Here is a 23,408-nt window from a genome sequence, read left to right on the forward strand (position 1 = left end):
CTTGCTAATTTACTGTTCTTTGATAATGTTCACATTCTCCCTAAAGTGACTTCTCTGATGGGCTTAGTAGTGTGCATACAACTCCAGACTAACAATACTGGTTTTGACAAGTCTTCCCCTGTGTGAATATAGATCATGATTCACAGCCCCTAATGCACAATTCTATTAGGGTGAATTTTGTCTATAGGGCTTTGCCTGAAATGAATTCTCATTTTAATGTTAGTCTCCTGCAGTTTTTAATTTTTAATCTCTAATATGAAATTACAAATTTTACAAACATCATTTGAAAAAGCCACTAGGAGAGTACTGAATGCCAAAGTTTACATATTGTCTAATTAGAACATTATGAAGAACAGCTTATCAACGTCAACCCAAAGATCATCAAAAAAGCAATTACTAATATGAAAAAAATAAGACTGATTAACAACTTTACTATTACTGGTCACCTTTCTCTGCACTTCTACAATCCTTTTAAGAACAATTTAATAGGCTTAAACCACATAAAACTATCTTTCTGTGCAACAAAATATAGTAATGTTGAAATAAGATACCAAATTTATACTCACCTTCAACATTTAAGACAAAATGCTTTGATTTTTTTTTGCAAGTTTCAATTAAATAAGAGGCCTACATATAAGATCTTTTACTTTCTTGACTTCAAAGTATAGGATAAAAAAAGGGGTGAAATAACATTACAATAAGGTACAGACACATTTTAATACAAAACCAACAAAAACATAGTGCCAAGCTTGAAATGATCTTTTAAAGATACTTAAGAGAGCATACCCTTCCAAAGATATAACATTATTTAGTTAATATAAAAAATGTATAATGTAATCATCCACCATTATTTTACACGAACCCAAGTGTTATTTAAATGTTTCAAATGTTTATACACTACATGTATCTTGCCTTCAGAAGGTGACAAACTAGATTGAATGGAGCTGGATTCAAAGTAAGCATATTATCTTCCTGGACAAGCACCTAAGAGCAAATTGTGCAATATCAAAACTCATCTGTAAATGAAAACATATGTATAGGTCTATATTTCATGTATGTCTGAAGTTTTGTATTTTGATAAATTGTGAATTTAACACAAAGGGCAATACATAACGCTGCTGTTAAAAACATGACATTGAAGAATGGCAGATCATTTTATCCACTTTATTTTTGAAGACCAGCCTGCTCGGGTGACTACATACAAGTATTGTGTGAATATCCATCTGTTCTGTATTTGTGAAATTATTTTTATGTATTGTTTTAAGAATATGCTATACTGAACAAAAATGAAAGTTTGTGACACTTTCACAACTTGGTCAAGAATTCCCAGGTGACCTAAAATACATCTAGCTTTCACACTACAAAATGCTGAAGATCACAACCTTTTGTAGCAGATAAATGGTCTTGGCAAATTTAATTTGATTAAAATCTTTTTATGACTAGGTCATCAGTGGTAACTAACTTCAAATGAAGCAAACTTTACTTAAAGCCACATCAAGCACTAACAAGTTAATGTGTGAAAGAACACAAATGAACACATTGGTATTTTGTTATGGAAACAAACTTAGCTAGATGAAACACCAAATGGCTCATTTTCAAAGTTTAAAAATGTTACTTATTTATCAACTTTACTACTGTACTGCTTTATGATGGATTACTGGAGGTAGGATATGGTTCATGATGGGATGGTTTTTCGTCATTCTGTGCATTAGCTTAAATACAAAACAACCAATGAAAAATGTCTTTAACAATTCTGAATTTTAAAAGTGTTTCCAAAGCTCATACAGATAAAATAAGAATGCAATGTCCACAAAACTGTTCAGACTAAGCACAAAACTACTTCAAACTACTACTAAAATGATCCCAAAAGCCATCCAAAAAATTAATAATGTAAATCACTTCTTGTACAACTCTCTAAGGAACTATTTTAAATAAAAGTTCCATACATTTCACTGAATTGCTTAATATATTGATAGTATTCACATGTGATAAGAAGTTATTGACGGCATTGCAGGGAATGATCTGAAATTATGATCCAAGTCAAACGTTGGTCTGTACAATTAGAGAGCACTATTACTGACATTTGCGACCTAAACAAGATTAAGCAACAGTATGAAATTAACAAAAAGCTACAAAATTTATTTTATAATGGTAGAAAATGACATTTCTGAAAATGTTTAAAATACATAATCTTAAATTTCATTAGACATCTTAAGCATAACAAAATAAGTTTCTGCATTTCATAAAGTTCTGTAGGAAACCCCTAGACTTAAGCAAATATTGTATGCTCAACTGCATAAAACATTGCAAATATACAAAAATACCTTGTCCTGGCACAAAGCCCAAAGAAAAGACAGGAGACAACATTAAAAAAAAATCTATTAAAATTGAAAATTGCATTTACAGCTCAAGAATGATTAAGCAGACAGTTTACAAAACTGCAAAAAATTAAATCCGAAATATATACAAAAGTCCTTAAATTATTTTCTCCTTGTACGCCTGACAGTCTTGGCTTCAGCTTGTTTTACATTCTCCACCTTTTTTTGTAACCCGGCTCTTCTTCCCCGTATTGTACTTTCAGCAACATCCACATCTGCTAATAAAAGAGATAAAGGAATATAAGTAAAAAAAGCATTTCCAAACCAAATTTCCACACAGTAGTCTTATATGGCCTAAATAACTACTCCCATTTCCAACAAGCTGAAACCTGAATATGTGAATATTTTATGTAAAGTACAGCTATCAAGACAGGGTTAATTTCATATCTGAAACGAATTGTAGCTATAATGATAAAATGAAAATATGTATGTTTTAGGGAAAATAAAACATACTGATTTTAAATATTAAACAGTTCTGGCATCATTTTAATCCATGATTGACCAGGATATACCCAAATGACTGTTACATTAACACAAATATACCCAATTATCAAGTTAATTAGATAAAGGCAATATGCGATTTAATCTACTAAATTCTATACCTTATGTAAGCCAAGAAAGTATGCACAAAACTCATCATTACCTCCATGTCAAGAGAGCATTGTTTTGTGCCATAAGCATGTTGCAGACTACAAAAAGTCCCTTTTTAACAAAAGTCCTTTTTAACAAAGAATTAGTGGATTTGTATAAAGCTCTGATGGAGGTGTGATGTAGATGTGCACAACATGAACTGTTGTGGACAAAAGACCAATCAACAGGAAGGTCAGTGGGTTTGATCATCTGAGCAGGTGTCCACACGATAAAGTACAGTAATGGCAACTGACTTCTTTCTTGAGATATGTGAAATGATTTCTGTTGACTGTCTACTTTTCAGATTCAAATCCCTTTGAACATTTGTGGAAGAAAACGGAATAACGTATGCTTTCTTGAACAAGCTATCTACAACCTAATAAAGTGTACACTTGCAGCTCACAACAATGGCCGTATCCTTTACTGGCATGTCACTTTTGACAGCACCCAGCCATAAACACTATAACACACCCCACATCTGGAAGCATGTCCCCCAAATCAAAGTGCATAGTGAAAGATACAAAACAATTCATACAGTGCAGTAGTTTTGTAAATGCTAACCTGAATAATGAAGTTACCAATGTATATCCATAAAATACTGAATCTGCTATGAAAATATCTTTCTGATTAGTTTGTTGCAGGTGTTAAGTGAAACTTTTTTGATCTCAGTACATATTAAGGAATCAATAATGATGAAAGTACATCAGTTTAAATATAAAATACAATTGGTTTTATAGGCACAGTTTTCCATGCATTAACTTGAAAGTTTTATCAATTATCACTGGGAGAAGCAATTCAAGGCAAACAAAATCACTAGCTGCAACCCTTTCAACTCCTATACTTATTTAAATATGTGCAGCTGGCTTGTAGTACATTTCCTCATGAGCCAATACTTACTTTTACATTCTTTGACTGCTGCATTATCTGCTTTAGCTGCACGCCGCCCTCTGGTTATCCTGGGTAAATCACCTGGGTTTCCGACTCCTACCGGCGTCTTTAGCTTTCCAGCAAGTTTCAGTTTTATTTCTTTGGGCTGAGCCTCCCTTTCTTCTACAATCTGATCTTTAACATTTTTTTTGGCCATTGTTTCATTATCCTGTGCTGACAGTTTTGTCACCCTTCCTTTTTTTTCAGGCACAGCACAGATCTCTTGAGTTTGGACAGGGATGGATGAAATACTAGACTTTGTCATCCTACTTCTGGTCTTCTTTGGAGGGACCCCCATATCTGAAGCTTCAGATAATGACTCTTCTGTGATTGCTTTAGCAACCTGTTCACTTGTCAGTTTTCTTTTTATTCCTCTTTTTTTAACAGAATCAAGATCTCCATTTGTAATGTCAGATTTAGCCATGTGCCTTCGTGATGCTCTTACTTGTCTTTCAGAAGATGTTTTATCTGAAGGTTTCTGGTCTAGATTTCCACCTGCCTGGTCAGGAGTTAACTCTGAGGCGGTGAAAGAATCAGTGGAAAAACTGGCTATCTCCACCTCGCCAGGTTGGATTTTGGTAGATAATTTTGCGTTTGGCTTCCTGCCTCTGCAAGACTTTCCTTTACTTGGAGTTTCTGTTAAGATAGAATTCCAACTTACATTTTTCTTTGGATAAATCCTTTTCATTTCATCTTTTTGGAATTTATTTTCCCCCTCACTTTCCAACTTGTTGTCACAAATCAAGTTTTCCTGGACAGATCCATTTTTGTGGGATGTAGATTCAGCAATATTATGCAATGCTTCCTTGTTTGTTTGAGTGGTAGCCCTTCGTTTTCTCCCTCTTGCATTTTGCATATTTGGAACCGAAGATTCTGCAGAGTCCACCGAGTCACACACTGAGGAAGATGAAATGGCCGAAGAGGATACTTCTGAAACAGCCTTTTCTTGGGTTGGCTGTGCTGCAACTGTTTTAAGTTTCTTCACAGAGGCTGAAGTTTCTGTTTTGTCTATATCATTTGATGTCTTCTTAGCCTTGCTAGACTGCATCACTGTCCTTGTCTGATCTTTATCATGCACAAAACCACCTGCCTTCCTCCCTCTTCCAGATTTCTTGTTTGTTGAACCAGTCATCTCAACCTCAGTCTTTTCAGAAAGACTTTCAGTTGAAGTGCTGGTTTCAGTTTTAGATATGTTCTCTACTCCACTGGATTTAAAATCTTGATTTAAAATCTCTTTAGTCTTTCTTCCTCTTCTACCTCTCTTTACAGGAGCTGGGGAAGCAGTTACCAGTATTTCATTAGCATCTACAGTGTTATTACAACCTAAACGTTTCAGTGTTGGCGGTGTCACCAAGGTTTCAGCAAGGCTTTTCTCAGAATGCATCAGTTTGATTTCTTCTAAGTCCTCCAGATTTTGTTTAGCCTTCCCCCCCCTTCGAGATTTTCTTACCGGAACAGGGGATGAAGCCTTCTCTACAGCTGAAGTACTTGTCCCTTCACGTCTTATTGCTGAGGGAGATGTAGCCCCTACTTTTTGAGTCTGTTCAGTACTTTTATTAGACTTCCTACCTCTTGTAGAAATTTTAACAGGAGCAGAGGAGGTGGTAGTTGCTTTGTCAGCACAGTTTGTAATTTCACATGTTCTTAATTCAGAGGTCTTCATAATATCTACAGAAAGATTTTCAAGAGAAGCTTCTTCTGAGGTTTGATGACAGACATTCTGTTTCGGCTTCCTCCCTCTTGATTTCTTATCAGAGGTTTCGGCTTTTCCTGTGATTTTACGACGACAGGGCCTCTTTCCAGGAACCTGAGACATCTGAATGTCTTCTAAATTGCTTGCATCCGTGTGTTCAACTTCAATCACATTTTCACTTTCCGATCTAAGGGCACCTGAAGCATGCTGATCAACCTTTTCTGCATTTTTGTTCTCTTTAGATACAAAAGGGTTTTTTCCAGAAGGATCTTCTACTGACACTTCAGCCCGATCAACAGTTATTTTCCTTCCTCTTTTTGATGTCTTAGGAGAAAATAATACAGCCTTATTTTCCATGATATCACTTCCTGCCAGCTTTTCATTAGGAGCTTCTAGATTTTGCCGTGGTTTCCTTCCCCTTCTAAGCTTTTTGGGTGACAAAGGCACAGATATTTCAGTGTGTCTATCCTCTTGAAGCTCCTCACAGTTAATTTTAGCAGGCGGTTCTTTTGTTTCTGTAAAATAAACAGCTTAATGTAAGATGCAGAGTCATGTTTTCTTAAATTCCTTCAATAATATATATGAAACAGTAACAGAAAATGTGGAGATTCTAATTTAAGTGGTTTGTTGCAAAACCACATATATTCGACAAAGTTAATTTTGGAAGCATGGTTGCACAGTGGTTAGTATTTCTGCTTCATAGTGCTGGGGCCCTGGGTTACATTCAAGACCTGGGTGTTTTCTCCCCGTGTTTGTGTGGGTCTCCTATGGCTTCTGGCAAAACTGGCCCTGGTGTCTGTGTCTGTCTGTCTATCCTGTGATGGACTTGCATTCAAGGTGAACCCCGTCTTTAACCTGCTGCTTGTTAGAATAGGTTCTAGCACCCCCACGACTCTGAATTGAAAGAGGCAATTAGAATTTGGGTGGACGAAAGTACACTTCTAATTATGCCAGAAGCCTGCAAGTTAAAACAGCTCATTCAGGTTACGAGCCTTTGTACACCCCCTTCTAGACAAATTTCAGAAATACTTTAAAGAGAATACTGTTACCATCTGTAGATACGTTAAGAAAATTAATCCATGGAAAGATGTCTTTCTGCATTTCATTTCTTATAAGTTGTTTTTTACTCAGAAATGGTTACGTCCTCCTGACTCAAAACATACTTCACTGATGTAACCATCCCAAACGTGGGTATATACTGTATACACAATAGAAATGGGGGTTGGGCACAATGTTGTGATATAATTGACCACCACAAAACAGTTTGGAAATGGACAGTACGCAACTTATTCAGGTATTTTTTGAAAAGCGGCTTCTATTGAGCGACATCTTTTAAAAATAGTACCAATGCTATCTACTATACATAACAGTCAAATAAAAGATCTTTAGGGACACTGTATCAAAGTAGTCTGGCAGTGAAAGAACTGAAGAAAGATTTTCAGCAGAAATATCAGATTCAATATTGATATTCTTCATCCACCCCTTTTTATAAATGAGAAATTGATTAATTGCAGTGAAAATGAAGGAAAGGCCAGTAAAAAGTTTAAAAACAGCTTCAATACTCACCAACACCTCCCTTTGCAAGTCTCCCTGAAGTTTTGCCTTCTTTAGGAGAAAGGACTTGTTCCAATATCTAAAAAAAAAGTACAAGACAAAAAAGTAATTTTTATAAAGATAAATTATGTCCAGCAGTAGAAAATAAACAGAAGCTTAAAACAGTATTCATCCTTCAATTTCTTACACAAAAACAGATCTCTATTGCATTAAATACACATATTTACACAACAGCATGAGTTCAGAGCTTATTTTCATTTATTCAAAGCAACCAGAAATGTCAGAAGTCATTAGCAAATGTATGCTTTTTACGTTTGTAAAACCATCAGCAATATATTGTCAACCACGGATTACATCATTTAAGAAAGCAATTCCCAAAATGTAGATACTGCATCAACTGCTGACCAATGTTGACCTATGTAAAAGAATACAAGGTAGAGATACTGGGTGGAAAATAATCACAGTATAAATCCAAGGGAAAAAAAGCAATTCAGAAATTTAAGTAATATGTACTAAGCAGTAATGAGAAAACTGCCCAGATTATGGAAAAGTTAAATATTTTATATGGTTTGAAACCATGTCAGGACTCAAGCCATGACAAATTCAAAATCTGTAATGACTTTGAAACATAGTTAACATAGTTGAAGAATAGCAAAACAGCCTCATATGGACCCAAATACTACATAATTATTCAAACCCTGTATATACTTGCCTTTGCTTTAGATGGTTCCCCTGTTCTACCAAAGTCTGCATCACGGCCAGTGTTTTGCAATGGCTCTTGCATAAGTTCTGGTAGCCCTGTGAAGTCCTCAACTGGGATACTTCTTTGCTTAGGAGACTTTACAAGTCTGCGGATACCAAAATCATGCTCAACAGGCTCGCCCTTTTGCTTAGGGGTACGCAACAATCGTTTTACGCCGACCATGTCTTCAACAGGCTCACCCTTTTGCTTAGGGGTACGCAACAATCGTTTTACGCCGACCATGTCTTCAACAGGCTCGCCCTTTTGCTTAGGGGTGCGCAACAATCGTTTTACGCCGACCATGTCTTCAACAGGCTCGCCCTTTAGCTTAGGGGTGCGCAACAATCGTTTTACGGCAACCATGTCTTCAACAGGCTCGCCCTTTTGCTTAGGGGTGCGCAACAATCGTTTTACGGCAACCATGTCTTCAACAGGCTCGCCCTTTTGCTTAGGAGTACCTAACGATCTTTTCAGGCAAACTAGATCATCCACTGGGACTCCCTTCACTTTTGGCATTTTCATCATTCTTTGCTCTCCAGCTATGTCCTCCACTGGTTCACTCTTCTGTCTGGGTGTCTTAAATAGTCTCTTCACTCCAACAAGATCTTCAACTACAGCTGATTTTGGCATTCTGGGAGTCTTCAGTAGCCTCTTGAGACCTCTTAGATCTTCAACCTGTTTTGTCTTCTCTTTTGGAGTTTTCATTATTCTCTTAACTCCTGTTAAAGGCATCAGCGGCTCTGTCTTCTGGCTGGGTGTTCTAGTCCTTTTTGGTCTTGTGGCTTTTTCACCGCTTTCTAAAGGAAGCGTTTCTACATGCTCAACCCTTTCCTTAGGAGTTGTCACTAAATCCTGAACAGACGCATCACAGAAGGACAGCTTCTCATGATAAGTCTCAATACTAACTAAACTACAATCCTTTTCTTGTTGAAGAAGACGAGAAACAGCATCCTTGTTGTACATTCCTCGCTTAATGGTACTAGTAGGACTTAAAGGGGAGACAACCATTTCACCTGTAAAAAGAACAGACTAATAAATCCACAAAAACACTGACAATATTGTAAATGTGCAGATTAGTAACAGGAATGGCACGAATTATAAACATTTAAACTTCCACTACTGTGACCAACCACAAACTAATGAAACCTTTGCTTAGGGGACTCTACAAGTCTGCCAATACCAAATTCATGCCTCACCCTTTTGCTTTGGGGCGCGCATCAGTCTTTTTATGCCAAACAGGTCTTCAACAGGCTATAAAATCCAAGCTAAAAATATCTAAATGCCTGCATTGATAGAGAGTAATATGCAAAAGACATTTTAAAATAAACTGAGGCCTTGCATTTGATAATTACCAGCACGAACAACAGTCATACTCGGATAAAAATATTACACCTACACACTGCATGTCGGGCTTCTGCAAGCAGCAAGTCCTGTAAAACCCAATTCTTCTGCAGGACCACTCTCAGCTCACACTAAGATCTGGGAATTGTTCCAGGGATACCAATAGAAGTCTACTGCACAATCCTCAACCTTTAGTCTGCCCCAAGCAAAACAGCAACACAAACATCACAGACTGACGTATTGGATAATGTGCTGCTTAAAATCTAAAAATATTATATGGTCATCTTGATAGCATTGCAGTGTACCCATATGTCCAGAAAACATGCAGGGCATGCTTATTTACACCTCCAATATCCCATTAAAAAAAATCCAAGAAAAATGTTACTTTTTTGGAAGTATAATGGAAGCATCTAATTCAGAATCTTAAGCAAAGCTTCAAATTTCACAACTCATTCAATTATGTTGTTTGTTTTCATTTCATTGGGTGGTGTATAAATTAAGATGGCAGGCACTGAATCAATTTGGTTTATAACCACTCATCCACTAGTCATACCAAACTTAAATTACTTGTTGTGAATACTAAGCATTCTTGCATATACAACAATTTCTGGAGGTTTTTTTTTTACCATAATGACTGACATTTTCTTTAAAATAATCTCGAACTTCACAGAATCGCCAATCATAAAAAAAACTACAGTCTAGCCCAGCCTTCCTTAGCCAAACCTGAATTCATACATTACTGGCTACAATGATATACCTGTCTCTTCAGGGGTAGTCATAACAGATGCTTCTTTCAAAGGTGAAGAACAGGCACCAGATTTCCCAGTTTGCTTTGGTAGGTCATTCACAGGTGTGCTGAACATTTCTGCAATGCCTGTAAACAAATTCATTTTGTAGTAATTAAATTTTGATCCCAGAGATCTGATTTTATACCACTGCAAACTTATTAAGAATAACAGTACAGATGCTTTTTACAATGCTTAAATTAAATTAATGATTTATTATCATCCTTCAAAATGCAAACATAAGCCTTCAAGATAAAAAAATCACAAGCCTCTTCAGTGGATTTTTAAAAATAACCAGGTAATTCTTGCATGGGTAAATTGCTTTTCCACTTAATCTTGAAATTTAAATTACTCCATATGAACTTAAATTTAACTGAATACATATCAAATTTAAATTTAACTTCAGATTAAGTATTTTTTTTAGTACCAAAAGAACATTCTAAAACCCACATAAAATGCTTAAATAACTTTTATGTATAATGCCAAAATTCTTTCTAAAGGGATATAAATGGTAATTACGATGTGGAATATGTAATAACAGTTAACACTGAAGTTGGAGTGCTAATTGGGGTTTCTTAAAATGTTACCAAACCTGTTAAATTCTCATTCATTTCCATGGTCTTTTTCATCAGTGCAGTGTTCTGAACCAGCTTTGGAACACACCCAGCTTGCTGCACAGTTTTAGTATGAGCTCTTCCAATGACAATAGTAACCGGAGAATCTGCATGTCCTGTACTAAAATGTTGTATCTTCTGAGCTGGAGTCTAAAAAAATTAAAAAAAAATTAATATTGAAACATTAAAGTTATGGTTCATTTAGCCAACATTATTCAAACTGAAGCAATTATAATCCAAAATTTATAAATGTACAAAAAAAACTTGTTAATCTCATGATGGTACTGGGTATTTATGAACACAAAATCAGCCAAAAATCATTTGCGAACCTACAATTCTTACAAGAATGTAGGGCTGCGATAATGGCTGCATTTTTTATTATGGCAAAAATGTTCCTACAGACATAGGAATTACAACAATCTTAAATGTAACTAACAAGTAATAGGTTTATTCCATGCTGAAAAAAAGAAGAAAGAGAACAACGTTTCGGCCGTGGAGCCTTCTTCAGGGCTCCTATATCCTAAACCTATTACTTGTTCCTTTGCAGCCTATGAATGCTGACACAGCTACCCACCTTTAATGTAACTATGTACAAATCCAACATGTGTTTGGTTGGGAATCTATTGTTTTTAATAAGGAAGACTATGAAAGTCAAATATACCATTTTCCACCTTGTGTGGCCATCTTGTGCAAGTGCCCTCTCTGCATTCAGTATAATAAATTGACAGCCCTTCATTTCACTTTTAACAAGTGCCAGCAACCACCTTACTGCTGCCACTAGTTGGACTAGTCTTTGCTCCTCCAATTATTCTAAATGAAAAAGGTTAAGGAACTATCCTACTAAAGTAGCATAACACAATTTGTTTCCCAAAAGAAAGCAGAGGCATTGTTCTAGATGTTTGTAGTTTGTCATGCACACAACCAACTACTTTTTATCTTAATGACAGTTTACACTAAATTTGCAGCAAAGGTATTCTGTGTCCTGTTCATCCACAAATGTATTGTAATTGCATCACACACACAAGTAAACCCAGTATGCATCTCTTTCAATGTCTTTTATACAGAGCATTTAATTATTTTTATACAGATTTGAGCAAGTTTTTTTTTTAATTCAGCCTTTCTCTGCGACACTAGTTGTCAGATACTAAACCATCAAGAAAACTAAATATTTTTCACAAACATCCACACAACTGAAGTTTGAGATAACCATGTAACTTTACCTTTGGTGTCTGTGCTGGAACTTTCTTCATGGTTCTGCCTTTCACTCTGCGTTTCTTACCAGGAATGCCCACCTGGCATTTAGCAGCACCATGCTTTACAATATCTGCCCAGGAATGCGTAACTAAAACACAGAAAAATGGGAACAGAAAAGATTGTATATCCTGAATGTCTGCACTTTTACACCAGATTTCACTAAATTTTGTTCCTATTTCACTGGCAAACTATTCTGGGTGTATGTTACATCAACCAAGAACTTCAATCAATGTACAGTGAGTGCCACTAATAAAATGTTAGTTAGTTAAAGATACATCTTGACATCCATGACAAATTAAGACTGCATTCACATTTCATCCTTTAAATTTTTACCTTTTAAATTAGCTTGAGAAGCTCCGCTTCGTCTTGAGCGAACAGCATCAAGCACAGCACTCTTTCTTCGGAAGCTGGAAGATTTCTTTGATGTGGATCTCATACTTTTCCTTCTTGGTTCAACTTTAGGTGTTACTATGCTACTCAGCTGTTCAGAAACAATGCTTTCAGCTACATTCTCTTTCTGATCAGCAACAGGTGAAGGAGTGCTGATGCGCGAAACAGAGAAGCGGCCTCTTACTGTTGGACTTTTGCTCGGTGATGAAGCTGTCGAAGTCTTTCTAGGAGGGGTTGGTGTTGTGACATAACCTGCAGACAACTCTACAGAAAGATTGGTCTTGCAAGCACCAGTTAGAGATTCTGTGCTATGATGGACATTTGCTGCTGAATGCATTTTCCCAGTACTACGTAGAGTCTTTTTGCTCTGTGTGGTGTCAAGTGAACAGTTAGCTGGGGAGGGTGTCTTCACAGCACCACTACCAGATCTCCTACCATGAGGTGTTCTGGCTACAGAGTCTGCAAGAGAGAGAGACCATGCTGTAGAAGCAGCAGGAGTGCCTGAACTGCATAAAGAGGTGTCAAGGGAGCTGGCCATGGCAGGGCTAGAGACAGCTCTCTCATGAGGTGTGCTGGCTGCCTTTCTAGATGAAGAAGGGGTCTTGGAAAAAGAGGGTGAGTGAATATCACCAGATACATGGCCATGAGACATGTTGGCAATAACAGCAGACATTTGTTCAGTAGCAGGAGAGCGAGACCGTCTCTTAGGCGAGGGAGTCTTGGACAAAGAACTTGGTGGGAAGGCTGAACTTGCTGCATTTGTGAGGGATTTCCTGCCACGTGGGCTACCCACAGACTGGGCCGGTGAAGGAGACTTTGAAACAGACAGAGCAGGGGAGGCAGATTTCATGCGCCGTGTTGAGATAGACTCAGGAGCAACAGTCTGTGGTGAAGAAAGGCAATCAGATTTCAAAGGTGTTCCAGTATCTAATTCTGTGGACTTTTTAGCAGGTGTAGGCTTTTTTCTTGGACTCTGAGATTTTCTTGGACTCTGAGATTTTCTTGGACTCTGAGATTTTCTTGGACTCTGAGATTTTCTTGGACTCTGAGATTTTCTTGGACTCTGAGATTTTCTTGGACTCTGAGATTTTCTTGGACTCTGAGATTTTCTTGGACTCTGAGATTTTCTTGGACTCTGTTTTTTCAAACGTATTTTTTCTTCATTTAACTCCTGTAAAAAACATTAAGTTAATAAAATTTAGTGAAATAATTATACAGCCTGGTGATGATGCAAGATTTCTGAAACTGAGTATCTTTTAATATTCTAGTTGGTACAGTATTATAGCTCTATTTCACCTGCTTACTATCTTACACAAAAATAAGATGGGTGTTACACAATGGTTGAATGTTCTTTGAACATCCAAAAACTGAGGATGAAAACAGGAATGGAAGAGAAAAGCAGCTACAACAATTAATAATTCTGCAACATCTGAGAACATTTCTGTGAAGTCAACACTTTTATGTTAAAAATAGGTGAACAACAACAAGTTATCTTGGAAAGGAATTCTAGAAAGAGAAACCTACCTTAATCAAAGGTTTCACAACACAAACTGTAGATGCCCTCCTCAAAGCAGGTTGTTTGCTGCCAAAGGAATGTCCACGTCTCAGTGGTGTGGCCCCTTTCCGCAAAGGGGAATTTGGAGGCAGGCGTTTGTCAAAAAGTTCCGGACTCAAGTGGCCACCAAAGGATACCCTTTTTCTTTTCAGGGGTGGCCCTAATGATTTCTCCTCGGATCCTCCACTCTTGCGCTTCTTGCTAGATGTCCGATTATCTAAACAGAAAACATTCACAAAACCTTTTATACTTTTCTCCTAAATACTGATATAATTTAGTAATGTCAATGGTAAGTGACATGGTGTTTGAAGACAACAGGGCCTTTGCTGCTAAGTTGGGCTCGGCAGTGCAGTTGCAAAGGTTTTATTATAGTATTCCTGAGCGACATTTTCTTTTTATATGTACTATCTGGATCAGAACTAAGTTGTAAGAAGTACCAAACCTTCATATCTTCATATCTGAAGTACAATCATGTTGGAATTTTCCAATGAAATCTCAAGTACATAAAACATACTTTACAATGAACGCATCTGTGTTTCTTTTTACATCTGACAGTTTTATCAGAAAAAACAAACATGTATCAAAAATGCAACTATTCTAAAAACCCCACAGTATAAAGTCTACTTAAGTTTCAGAAAGATATGGAACACTATTTTTGATAAAAATCAAAAGCGAAACAAAATGGACATACCTGTGATCACCGCTAACTTTTTCCCACTAGATGGAGCTGCTGGTTCAATTTCAATTGTATCTTGGGGTTGCTGTATTTTTCCAGATGACTTCCTTGGAGATTTGCGAGCTGAACCTCTAGGCGATACTCTTAATTGTGGTGCATTTTGGATGATTTCAGGGCTGTTTTGGTTTGGTACTTCTGCTGCCTTGTTTCTCCTTTGATTTTTGGGGGATACAGAACGCAGAGATACAGCTGGTGCAGTTTCATTTTGTGTACTTTTTCTTCCTTTGGGCATTTTGGGTTCTTCTACATTACCAACCTCTTCTTTTATTTTATTTTCAGGAGTAATAATTTGTCTAACCACTTCTTCAGCATTAAGACACCTTTGAGGAGTACCTGGTTTTAATTTCTTTTGAGAAACACAAATGGTCTTCTCTTCTAGTTTGTTCGCTATGTCAGCCAACTTTGCAGGAGTCTGGATATGGCGACTTCTTCTTGGACTTTTTTCATCAATGGAGGACCCTGTGAAAGGCATGAAAGAACCCTTCTGCATCTCTACAGCTGTTTCATCTTTGTTTTTTAGTGAAGCCTCAATACTGGCAACAATATCTGATGTTTCAGATGTCAGTTTTCTACTCTTTCGAGTAGATTTAGGTGTCCTTCCATTTAAACTTTCTGCAGATACAATACTTATTCCACTGGAATCTGCAGGATTTGTTTCCCTTTCAGCCAGTGTTTCACTACCAACAAATGGCTGTGTGTTTTTAGCTGGGGTCTTTTCGTTAGTACTTTCATGTAACGGGGCACATTTAGCATTTAACTCCTCATTAATTTCAGATTTACCTACAGGATTATCCATTTCTATCACTTTGGTGTGCATACTTTCCTTTGATTCACATCCTGACAATGGTATCTTTGGATCTGCACATCCGGATACCTTCCATGGTGATCTTTCAGATTTCTTAGAACTTCTCCTATTACGGGGTAAAATATTTTGCTTGACCATTTCATAAAGCTCAGAAAATGGAGAATTTTTTGTCTTATTTTCAGTCGGGTTGTGTTCCTTTGCTCCCAAATCAGCATTTTCACTCTCCTGATCTTTAGAAGGTTCACATCCAGTGTCCTGGTCCTCTTTTAAATCAAAAGAAGCATCTGTAAAAGAAAACAAAAAACACTATTACACTACAGACATTTTAAGAACAGTGTATAAAAATAAAATCTGATAACTATGTGGAAAGCACAGGAGCTGAAAGCTAACCATCATGGTCTCTACAACCATGTACTATATTAAAATTAAAATCCAACTCAATCAACTTTTGAAATTAGGCTAAGCTAGTTTACTGGTATAGTATATTTTGCCCTTTCTTAACCTAGGTAATGTCTCAATCCATTATTCATCTTCTAACTCCATGCCTTAACTTCCTACGGGACTCTAAATCGTACATGTAATACCCTTAATGTTTTTAATTCACAGATTGGTAAGTGGCAACCAGATGGTAGCACTTCATGTCATGTTAAAACATCAATTGACGACAATGCTTTTCAACACTCTTAAATCAAGACTAACATTTCTAGCTAAACCTAAAGATACATGTACACTTGCAGTAGAACATTTTGAAAAAATCTACGTAGAGAAAAAGATCCCAATAACATTTGATTTTTTTATAAAACAAATGAACTAATGAAAATAAAACTAGGAAGACTAACTACAACAATATTAACATATATTGGGTATTTCTTTCTATGTGTTTTTGAAAATAAATGAACTCTTCAGTTGGCTTTTATACCCCATTTGGTGAGAGAGTTAAACCAGAGCTCAGCCCACACTCAAGGAGCACTCAATTTTTAGGGGATCAGTGTGCACACGAGCTAGTTGACATCCAGTCCTGTGTAACTCATTTAAGATTTTAGCATTTTTCATACTCAGGCGAGTGCCATCTCAAGTAAAACTTGTTGTATATAATCAATAAATCACTTTGAATAGCTTAATATGTATACAATTTGAGACAGTAATGATAAATTCACAAGTCACTAAGAATTTCTAATTCTATTTTGACATTGCTATTACAATTCATGACAAAGATGGGTAAAGTACCCTAATCTAAAAGTTTAATGAGATATGTGATGGTCTTTATAAAGACGGACAAATAAAATGCCACAAATCAACAGATACAAGGATTCCTAGGTGAATAATTGCTAGACTATGAGAGCAGAATCTAATGAGAAGCAACTCCAAACTGATGCAGTTGTTTCTCCACAGCTCCAAAGCCAGAACGGTCTATAACAGTTCCAAGTATGAAGTTTCCCATACTCCTTCAGGAGGGTTAAATTAGTGAAGCCAATTAAATTTAAACCACATTACTTGGGAAGTGGGAGGAAACAAAAGCACCTGGATTAAAAAAAAAGAAAACTAAAATATTTTGGGCAACTGGGCGATCACTGGAGGTTAAAAATATGTCAATTATGCAAAAATGAAATCTTTCATCATTTAAATAAACAAAGAACCATCATCCCTTCAGTGCATCAAATGGTATTTAGAAACCTAAGGGTCTTTAGTTCCTAAATAGCAATGTGTAAAGGTTTGTTGAAAAAAAAAGCTATACTACCCAGTCAACAAAGCAATTACTTTGCTGGTCCAAAAAACAGTGAAAAATCAGTTTGCAAAGGTGTAATAGTGTCTGAAATGTAGCTAAGATCCCCCTCCACATCATGCAAGTTTCACATGCTGAACATTATACATTACTGTAAAAGCAGTCACCATCTGTTGGCAAGTGTAAAATCTTGTTCTACAAACCAATGAACTTGGACAAACAGTATAAGTTCCAATGTCTGATTAAGATCTTCGCAAATACAGCTATCATTTAGGAGGATTTGCTGGTCTACAGAGATCTGCATGGAGTACTGGCTCACAGAAGGACATGATGGAAGACCCAATACTCCATATTTAGTACTTTTTTAGAATTGTATAATCTTAGCATGCCCAGAGGGGTTGGGAAGCCAGTTGACCTTGGACCCCTAGAGGTTTTTAGACTCCTTACAGAGGAGTTTTTGTTTCCTCTCCTCCGTTGTCTTCTGGCTTTTTCTTTTTCTGTAATTTAATGTCATGTATTTTCACACAGCTTTGTCAAGTGCCTTGGGGCAACCTTGTGAAATGCGCTATATAAAAATAAATTGAAGATCACCCAAGCAAGACACTAATTAAAATGAGTTAACAGAACCACGTAAATGCAGTAAAAGATATTGTTACAGCTTTAGGTGACTCAGAAGTGTCTCTTAGTATACCTAGGTAAGTTGTGGATTAATAAGTAGCAAGGAGCAGCACAGAAAGAGACAATATAACATCACAATAAGAGAGGGAGTGGAGGAAGAAACAAGGAGAAGCAGGGAGAAGAGAGAGGAGTCCAGAGGAGTTGGGACTTGCAAGCTTGCACCAGGCGAGAGCCCCTACTAATTGATTATCCAAACCAAACCTTTGAATTTGAACCTTATTAGAGTGTGTGATTCTGCTTTTAGGGAACTTGGGTTTTCTGGGTAAAAGATACCTGTTAGAAATGTCTTTCCTGATTAGTGTGCATATTATGGATAGGGATATAGGCTCCCATTTATTTTGTGGCATCTGGGGTGCAGAGAAAGATTTAACTGCAGGTTGCATTGTATTTAGTTTGAAGGCAGCTCATCTCTTGTGAGGCCCCTGCAGGCATATTAAGAGTTTAGTGCTTAGTTGCAGCCTGGGGTTTTCTGGGTGACCAGAATGTTAGGCCTCTGAAACGCCTGGTCAATAAAAACTGTATATAATGTAACTGTGTGTTGTATGTTTTGTGTAGTTTATTGTAATAAATCTTTGTTTTAACCAAGTGTGCCTGAATTACTCCTCTTAACAAAGCTGTGCCAGAGAATAAAGAATTCACATGCCTCTGGTTACCAGCTGCTCGGGTACATCGTTAGAAATCACGTACAAGCTGGGGCTTATGAATAATTATTTCTCTGATTGACTCGGTCAATTCCTGATTTTCACCAGTTTCTTAACAGTACAAAATGGGTTAACAGTGCATGGAGCAAACTTTGCCACCTTTCAATGAACAAGATTTCTAGAGGAGAAGCAAAAGCGGACTGGTATTAAAAACTAAAGTTGAATTCAATAATTACACTGGAACAGCATCAATAATATGATTTGGTTTGCATCAAGGAACCAGGCTGCTGTAAACTTTGAAAAGCTTGCTTTTCATTGCTGACAAAGGAGGTCAAACAAATTCCAGAGATCTGAAATTTGAGAGAAAACCAAGAAATGCAATCAACAGTTATGCTATTGAGCAAGATCTTACTCTTTGAATGATATTTTCACAGACTGCTTTTTTTGGACGAGAAAATAAGTGTGTAAAAGCCAAAAAAAGATACAGTAATAGGGGAGTTGTTCAGTTAATTTTTCAAACCTGAAGTTAACTGTGCTGACGTTCTTCTATTTCCAGAAGACAAACGACCTGCATCTTTCACCTGCTGAACATGAAGCACCTGTAAATTTATCATGCAACAAATTGAAAAACAAATGTTAAATTTTAGGATATCCCAATATTTAGAGGGCACATTATAGACCAGGAAAAGGACTAATATCAATTAATAGGACTATACTAATATACAACTAGTCCCTCATGTTTTCCTTTTTATATTTTATGCAGACACAACAAACAGTGTGCATCACTGGGGCAACACAAACTCTGTATCACTAAGTTTTTTTCATTGCCATATAACTGTTTTATGTCACATTGCTTTAAAAGGGCACCACACACTAAGTGTGAACTACATTTTAAATGTTAAAGCATACTACGCACATATTTCTAGCCAAACTGTCATCTTCCTAAAAGATGGTCACCATCTTAGCTGAAACAACATATATTGCCTCTTAAGAAAATTGCACTAACAAGAAATTATATATTTAAAAACAAGAATAGTAAATACCTGAAGCTTTTCATTTTTTTCTACTGCAGACTGATTCCTCTTTTTAGGAGTTTGTTCTGGTGGATACTCAAACCTGAAGTTTAAAAAAAAGTAGTGTCAGCAAAAAAGAAAACTGAAGATACTATTAAGTACATTAGGACTTACAGGAGTTTTTAGTTTTACAAATGTTTATTATAGTATTTCTAACCATAAAACAAGAAAGAAATAATACCACTTTTAACAGATACAAGTATTTTCTTCTCAGTTGGATATTGCAGACAGATAACTTGAGGATCTACATTTACAAAACACCACTTTCATTTTTATATTACAAACAAAAGGTAAATTGTATGCTATTTCCTGTATTTTTGTCTCTTCTCATCTGATATGACCTTAGAAACGTTTAAAAAAAAACAAGTGACATGTTAAAAGTCACATTAGGATTTTTTCCCCATTAAATCTGTAGCCACCAGTAACAAAAACAAGGGTTTGATTTCAGACTTTGCATCAGTTTCAGAAAAGACACTTACCTAAAGGAACGATCAATAATTGTGATCAGATCTCCATGCTTTAGAAGTGCCGACTGTTTTACTGCTTCGCCATTTAAAAGCGTGGGATTAACCGTACTCAGATTTATCACAATGACCTGAAACAAAGAAAAACATTTCAATCATAACAGGCAGATATTTCAGTAGCTTTTACAAAAACTTCAAATTACATTACCTTCAAAAATGCATCTACTTACTTCTTTATTTTCGTTCACTTCAACTCTACAATGTTCTTTAGAGACCTGAGGCAGCTGAATCCGAATATCACAATCTGGTTTCCTAATTTGAAAAGATAAAGCACCAAAAGGTTTTCAATGTCCTCAGTAAAACACATGAAAGTCATTTTGCCTGTACGGACATATAGCCGGAGCAGAGCAAGATTTTAAAATGGGCAATGGGAGATAGCTTTAAAATAAAAGTTCTACACATTATGCTAAGCACAAGTAAGATTTCCAACTGTATTCCTCCTTCTGAGCATCAGACACAACAACCTCAAGATAGCAGTTACCCATGTTTCGCTTTAATACACCTTCAGTAACTCGGGGCGCATTTTTGCCATCTGTAACGTAGGGGGATCCTTCAGAAAAGAAAACTCACCTTCCAAACAGGCAGGAGGACGCAGTGAGCGGAAACTCGGTCCCGTCTGCCCCACTCCTCTTGATAACCACTATCTTCCCATGCAGCGGCATCGTCACCTGCACAACTCTCGCCCACAAAGCACGAAAAAGAGCTGGGAAAATAAACAGCTCTGCTTTAATACTTTCCTCGAGGTTACGACACACACCACACATCAAAGTTCAGCATTTTAAGCTTATAAAAAAAAAGTGCCCAGGTACAGTAGTAGTAGTTCGCCGATGCAAACCACGTGTAACAGTCAGCCCATCTCTCGGCTCTCTCTGCCGGGACGGAAAGAGCCGAGTTTCTGTGCAGCGTCCCTCTCTGCTCCGAGTCACGATTCTGAACCGATACTCTGCTTTCTCCCTTACTGACATCTCTTATTCGGAAGATCGGCTCTTCTAACAGATCAGGCCATGAACGGCATTCAAGCATCTATTCGTCGTTTTAACTAGCTGATTCGATAAAGCAAATATGCAATAGAATAGTAAAATAAAAACAACAGCAATCAAACCAGTTCAGCCAATCTAATGGGCCACCACTGCGCTGCCTTACACAGAACAGATAGCTACTAAGAGACTATTCCCGATGTGCCATGAACACATAGAATACATACGCGGTTTAGATTACAAGAAAGTATTGAATTTGGATAAAGATATCGCCCATAACACAGACAAGTTCGGCGTTAGACACCTAACCAAACCGATACATATGCTTGTTTCATGAAGCTTTTGGTGACAACTGCCATTTTGCTTCCTAAAAACAATCACTATTGGGTATAAGTCCGGCACTTCTAAGTATATTATCAGAATAATATCGGAACTTGATCTCCAGTTTTCTACATACGGAAACATTAAAAAGCAAACAATCTAAAACTTAAACATGCACTACATTTCACAAAAGCTTATCCATATTCTCAAACGAACTAGTTTTTCAACTTTAAGTCCTTTTACAAAAAGTAATCGAAATTGGCGGGCAACTACAGTTTAAACGAGCTACATTTCTAGAAATATATATCGCAACCAGCAATATCAGTGAAAAGTACTTAAAAGGGATCAACGTCATACCTGTCAAATGTTGAAAGGAGTTTTAAGATGTCTTCTTGTCCATTAAAAGTTGGAAAATAAAATGCTTTTAAAAATTAAAATCCAAAATAAAACCCGATGTGTTCTACAACACCTCTCTACACGCTAGGTTCCTTGAATAAAATCTTGCCGCGCATTACAGTAGGCGCACTAGTTCCACAACCTTTGTTTACCCTAACTGTATCCCTGCGCGGTCTAAAATAAAAGTCCAAATGCAAGATTAAGCATGACATTTAATATAAACATAGATTTACTCCACCAAAACCTGCACAAAATAGATTATTTTGTACTAATCGCCTCCTACTTGGCTTCACTTTAATAATTATCTGATGAAAATCCGAGGGACTATTTTCTAGCAGTTGTGGGTTAAGAGTAGTTGGCGAGTAACCGCCCCTTATTTGAAAAAGTTTTGAAATTCCGCGCGAAGGATTCTTATTGGCTGTCAGGCATCTTATTGCGCGGGTTCACACAGAGCGAGAAAAGAAAGTTTTAACGGACAGGTCAGGTGGCCTATTGGCGGTGACGAGAGGAGGGGTTGAAACAAAAACAAATATAGAATAAGTAAAGGTTATTTGGAGGGTGGTGAAAATGTTTTTGTCATATATTTTTTAATTGCAAATGTTGTTAGAAATGTGCACAAAGCATCTTGCTTTATACTCATAGTACTGATTTTTTTTTTGCTATTTTAAACAGGAATGTCATTTTACCCGAGGGTTCTTTAAAAAATGTTACATTAGAAAGCTTTCAGTTTCCCCCAAACCCCCCACTAATAAATTACACGATATAGTGCATATGTGTTGATAATACGTTAACAATATTCTTGCATGCATAGTAATGTTAATTTTTAAAGAAATATAGGTGTGTATGTTGACAGAAGATAAGCAAGAACGTATTTAAGGCAAATAACATTTTATTAAGGCACTTGTGCACAATGCCATTTGTAAATGTATTGGAGTATATAGAATTACAATCAGGTAAACCGAGGAGATACCGAGCTTTGTAACTTTCTGAATTTGTAACTAGAGCTAGTTACATATTCTGCAGACACATGTTAATGAATGAAAAATTAATCATTTACAAGAAAGTAATTATTCATGTCCGTTGTTTTTTTGTTTCATTTTTTGTTAAATATCCATTTTCGTTTCCTGGAAAAATCTCCTGTCCCTGCTTTTGACTGAAAAGATAAAAAAAAATCAGCACTAATTAGTGTACACAGAATAACAAAGGAGCATTTAAAATAATCGAAGAACAACTGATTTTAATGCATACAAGTATTTTTTTTTATTACGGTAAGTACATTAAGATCTATAATGCACGCACAGATAAGTAGTCATGTAATAATACAACATTATTTTTATCCAATCCCTATCTTCTGTGCTTAGTGTAAAGTACGTACTTACTAAGTCATAAGGGCCGAACACATACTGAGGACTGGGCTCCTTAGAAAAGCGTACTAAATCTTCTCTATCCAACATCTGAAAAAGATTATACATGGTTTTTAAAAATTAAATTCAGCACAAATTCCTTCGATTGATCATTAATAATCTACAGTTTTAATTGCTTCCTGTAATTGAGAAAATACTTTTTTAGCATGCTTTTGCATGAAGTTGTAGAAGTCAGAAATATTTATAATAATTATTTTTAAGACGTTTACTTAGCCTATTGGAACTATTCTATACTAGGGGTTCCCAA

The 23,408-nt window shown here is 36.6% G+C and overlaps 1 protein-coding gene across 4 annotated transcripts; it reads right to left on the reverse strand.

Annotated features, from left to right (window-relative positions):
• Positions 1–628: 628 nt before the first annotated feature.
• Positions 629–22,006, reverse strand: mki67 (marker of proliferation Ki-67). Of its 4 annotated transcripts, none has more exons than XM_015346913.2 (16): positions 21,699–22,006; positions 20,614–20,746; positions 20,214–20,295; positions 19,999–20,114; positions 19,490–19,562; positions 18,967–19,027; positions 14,555–15,688; positions 13,833–14,080; positions 12,252–13,479; positions 11,885–12,006; positions 10,643–10,814; positions 10,023–10,139; positions 7,895–8,937; positions 7,195–7,261; positions 3,906–6,143; positions 629–2,596 (listed from the first exon to the last, which is right to left on the reverse strand). In XM_015346913.2, exons 2-16 carry the CDS (start codon positions 20,703–20,705, stop codon positions 2,481–2,483), a joined length of 6,909 nt encoding a protein of 2,302 aa, XP_015202399.2. In that variant the 5' UTR covers positions 20,706–20,746; positions 21,699–22,006; the 3' UTR covers positions 629–2,480. The 4 variants fall into 4 exon arrangements, with proteins under 4 accessions (XP_015202399.2, XP_015202398.2, XP_015202397.2 ...); XM_015346912.2 differs by having other exon boundaries at positions 18,967–19,030; XM_015346911.2 differs by having other exon boundaries at positions 629–2,593; positions 18,967–19,045.
• Between the last annotated feature and the right edge of the window lie 1,402 nt (positions 22,007–23,408).

The sequence above is a fragment of the Lepisosteus oculatus genome, chromosome 4, assembly GCF_040954835.1.
Source record: "Lepisosteus oculatus isolate fLepOcu1 chromosome 4, fLepOcu1.hap2, whole genome shotgun sequence".
Lineage (NCBI taxonomy): Eukaryota > Metazoa > Chordata > Actinopteri > Semionotiformes > Lepisosteidae > Lepisosteus > Lepisosteus oculatus.

Excerpts from the sequence above, each read along its gene's own strand:
- mki67 (XM_015346910.2), bottom strand. The coding sequence starts at position 20,705 with ATGCCGCTGCATGGGAAGATAGTGGTTATCAAGAGGAGTGGGGCAGAC. Across the intron at positions 19,563-19,998 it reads ATTATTGATCGTTCCTTTAG|GTTTGAGTATCCACCAGAAC; the intron begins GTAAGTGTCTTT and ends TTTAAACTTCAG. Across the intron at positions 14,081-14,554 it reads AAAGTTAGCGGTGATCACAG|ATAATCGGACATCTAGCAAG; the intron begins GTATGTCCATTT and ends TTTTCTGTTTAG.